Source organism: Aplysia californica, unplaced genomic scaffold, assembly GCF_000002075.1.
Source record: "Aplysia californica isolate F4 #8 unplaced genomic scaffold, AplCal3.0 scaffold00143, whole genome shotgun sequence".
In the NCBI taxonomy this organism is placed as follows: domain Eukaryota; kingdom Metazoa; phylum Mollusca; class Gastropoda; order Aplysiida; family Aplysiidae; genus Aplysia; species Aplysia californica.
Genome location: NW_004797413.1, coordinates 676,619 through 680,223, shown reverse-complemented (window position 1 = coordinate 680,223; position 3,605 = coordinate 676,619). Strand labels below are relative to the sequence as shown.

General features: G+C 42.4%; 1 protein-coding gene across 1 annotated transcript in view; it reads right to left on the bottom strand.

Moving 5' to 3' along the window:
* The window catches only part of LOC101859632, a gene marked incomplete in the record, with an annotated part of 59,716 nt that overhangs the window by 30,377 nt on the left and 25,734 nt on the right, over nucleotides 1-3,605 (bottom strand). The window contains 2 exon segments of the mRNA XM_013081714.2: nucleotides 888-1,000; nucleotides 1,916-2,117. Coding sequence (XP_012937168.1) covers nucleotides 888-1,000; nucleotides 1,916-2,117 — 315 coding nt within the window.

Genomic DNA, 3,605 nt, shown 5'->3' with positions numbered 1-3,605 from the left:
GGGGGAGGGGGAGTTGCAAGGGGAAGGGGGGATGAAGGGGGAGGGGAAAGATGGGGTAGGGGGTTGAGGGGAGAGAGGGAGGGGTGGGTTGTTAAGACAGGGCACATAATACACCCATGCAACAGGCGTGAAAATGGTGAAATGGTGAAATGGTGAAATGGTACCGTTTTAATACCCCTGTCAACACTATTAGGTTATTTTTTAAGAGGCGGGGCACCCAGTTTAACGTCCATCTCCGAAAAGACAGAGAAAATATATGGGAAATTCGTGTAAAGTGCCTTTCCCAAGGACACAACGTCGGACCGAGCAGAGGCTTGAACCCCCGAACCCGCAATCTCACAATTATGGGTCTTGTAGCCTAACCACTAGGCCACCGACGCCAAATGCAACAGGCGATACAAGAAACAAGAGAAAGATGTTTGCTGTCTTTACAATACGCACTCATTATATAGGCATTATGAACTCGCAACACACGTGCCAGTATTCACTCATTATATGTACAAACATGTACTCGCTTTGTACACCAAAAATTGTCAAACTCAAGGCCCACAAGCCGCATCTGGCTCAGTCAACAATTATAATTGGCCCAGGAGAGAATTTTAGGTCGCCCATCTTGAGAATCTCCATAGCACAAAACCTTACTCCAAACATAAACAATCTTTTGCCAAGAAAAGATGCCAAACAGCCAGCTATGATAGATTGCTACAATAGCAAAAACTGCTATCATTTTTTCTTTTGCCTGTTTTGATTCATACGTTGCTTTAAAAAAAGATTGAATTTTCCACTGCTCAATGAGTGTAGATCTATGTTGGCCTCAATCTAAGGTGTAGTTTGAGTTTGAGTGATTGGGTTTCACACTTCTGGGCTACACAATAGTATGTACTCACTGTCTATTCCCGGACAAGTCTGCAAAGGAAGGAACTTTGTCCTGTCTTTCTCCCGCGTTCTCTCCTTCCTCTCCTTCCGGAAGTTCTTCATCCAGCTTGTCTTGAGCAGAACCCTACGGGTATAAAAATATAAACACACATTACAGACTTCAGGACGTGATTTTGCCATAACTTGTCATCTTGCCAGCACACTCAAGGCTTTTGACGAAGCAGGATTCCTGCGTCCATATTATGTATATCCGATACCCCAAGAATAACTAGCTGAATTGTACAACTACACTTTGGAGAAGTTAGATATACTGAAACTTCGGAAAAAGAAACATCCAAGTTAGTGTTTGTGTCACATTTCTCTTGCCTCTTAACGCCCATTCTGGTTCTTCAACAACTGTGAAGACACCCACCGCTCTGGAATACTGTTTTTAAAAAAGGAGCATAACTTATTTTTTCGTGCATTTTGTTTTTTCAATTTTATTTTATCAATCCGAAACTCAACAACATGTGTACTACAAAATATACAAATCTGTGTTTCTGATCTGTATGATACTTTGAAATGTGTCACAACATTATTAAGTCTGGTTTGCTGCTAGTTGCACTATCTGTCTGCTTCATCCTTAAAGAGTATAGAACTGTTCTACATTTATCTGTCCCCATTATTGTGGCTCCAGAAGACACAAAACTCCCAGAAACGTTCACAAATTTAGCTCCCAATCCTCCACTTCCATTTCAAAATGTGCATACCTTCTGAGTCTGACAACTGGGGCCGCGGACATACACTGTCATAACAACAACAGCAACAACAATAACAATGACGATAACAGCAGTAAAAACAATAAAAACATACAACAAAAACAAAACATCAACAACAACATCAACAACGACAACAACAACAACAATAACAACAACAACAACAACAACAACAACAACAACAATAACAACAACAACAACAACAGCAGCAGCAGCAGCAGCAGCAGCATCGACAATAACATTAACAAGGACGACAAAAACAGACAAACAAACAATTGTCTCACCCCAGAAGTCTTTTTCCTCCTCGCCTCCTTCTGTCTGGCCTGTGCCGCCCGGATAGCCTTCCTCCTCTCTCTCTCCATCGCCTTCCTCCGCGCCAGCGCCTCCGCCCTCTTCTGGGCCCTCCTCTCCTCGTCCACCTCTCCCGCCGTGTTCAGGGCACGGTCCAGGCGGCGCGCGCGTTCTGATGACGTAGACCCCGGCACTCTGGACACAGAACCGCAACAAGGCAACGGTTAGGACATTTTCTTTACCAAAAAAAGGTCCAGAACTTTACTGGAGTCTCAAACTCAAACTAGGCGCTCATATGACCTTGACCATCAATTATTAAATTTATAGAGGCACCAGCCATCCAAGTCCAGGTGCTGTTTAAGCCTTCGCGCTCACATGACCTTATGCACTTGTGAGCGCCGTAAAACCTCTACTAAAACAAAAACAACAAACTCAAACTATCATGGAGCCAGTGGAGGTAGGGTCTGCGTGAGTTTGGGCTGCATCAAGTGTTCAGCCACCACAAAAAAGTGTTAATCATTTTCTTTAAAAGTACATCTATTCTGATCTTTTCAATCTTTATAAATCACAATGGTGAAGGCCAGTTCTCTCAAAAGCTCTCAATAACCGACCAAGCTTTGAGTCTCACTTATAACAGGAAACTTTGAAGTCACGAAAGGGCCGCAAAATATCTTCATTCTGGCCTCAATTAGAAATGAAATGGTTAAATGGTTGTGAGTTTTGAGACACCTGAACTAGAAGATAAGGTGAGTATATAGTATGTTCTGTTGTGTGTGAGGTGTAGTGGTATTATGAGCACATCCTATCGCCGTGTGTACGGGAGAATGACATCCGATATCACATCTTCTCTCTGTACATACACCTTGGACGCAATACTCACACTGTCCATACAAAAACCTCAACACAGAAAATTCAGTGCCATCTAAAAAGAAAAAAAAACCCCAGAGTATTTTTTTTTTGGTGTGCCAATTTTCCTCTTGAAAATGTAGGGCTACAGAAAGGTAGCATTGGACGGCAAAACAAATGGTGGCAGGAGGCACACTCCAGTTAGAATAGATTTCCTTTCCGTGTAAATATGTATGTGTTAATCAGACTAGTCAGAAAATAGAGCACTTGTGTAAACACAGAAACTGTACAGGTCGTTTTTAAAAAGAAATAAAACTTTTGTCATTTTCACAAACCACAGTTTAGATCATAATAGGCCCTAATTCGTCGAATATGTCGTAAGATCGACTGCTTTAAGGATCGAGACAATGACAAATTACAAGAGAAATGACAACATAGTGACACATGAAGGTGCGTGCTAGCCGACACTGCAATGTGCCTCAAAAGTGACGTAAAAAGAACAAAATAAGCACGACGCCGTTCATCATAATCGAACTTCTCATAACCAGTGCCCAATTTTCATACAGCCCACCTACATGTATTTCCAAGCACAGCATTATATAACAACTGCCACTACCTGGATGATCCCCACCGCCCATCAAAATGACCAAACTTCCCACTTGTGGACGATGTCTTCCAGCCTGGCAAGCGCTGCTCTAGGCACAAGTACACTGGCCTAAAAAAAAGCTCAAGCAATGATACCTCTCCCTACAATAATACTCACCACACCTGTGTGTATAGACACATGTGCATTGACCTAAACAAGCTCAAACAATGATGTCTCCCTACAATATACTC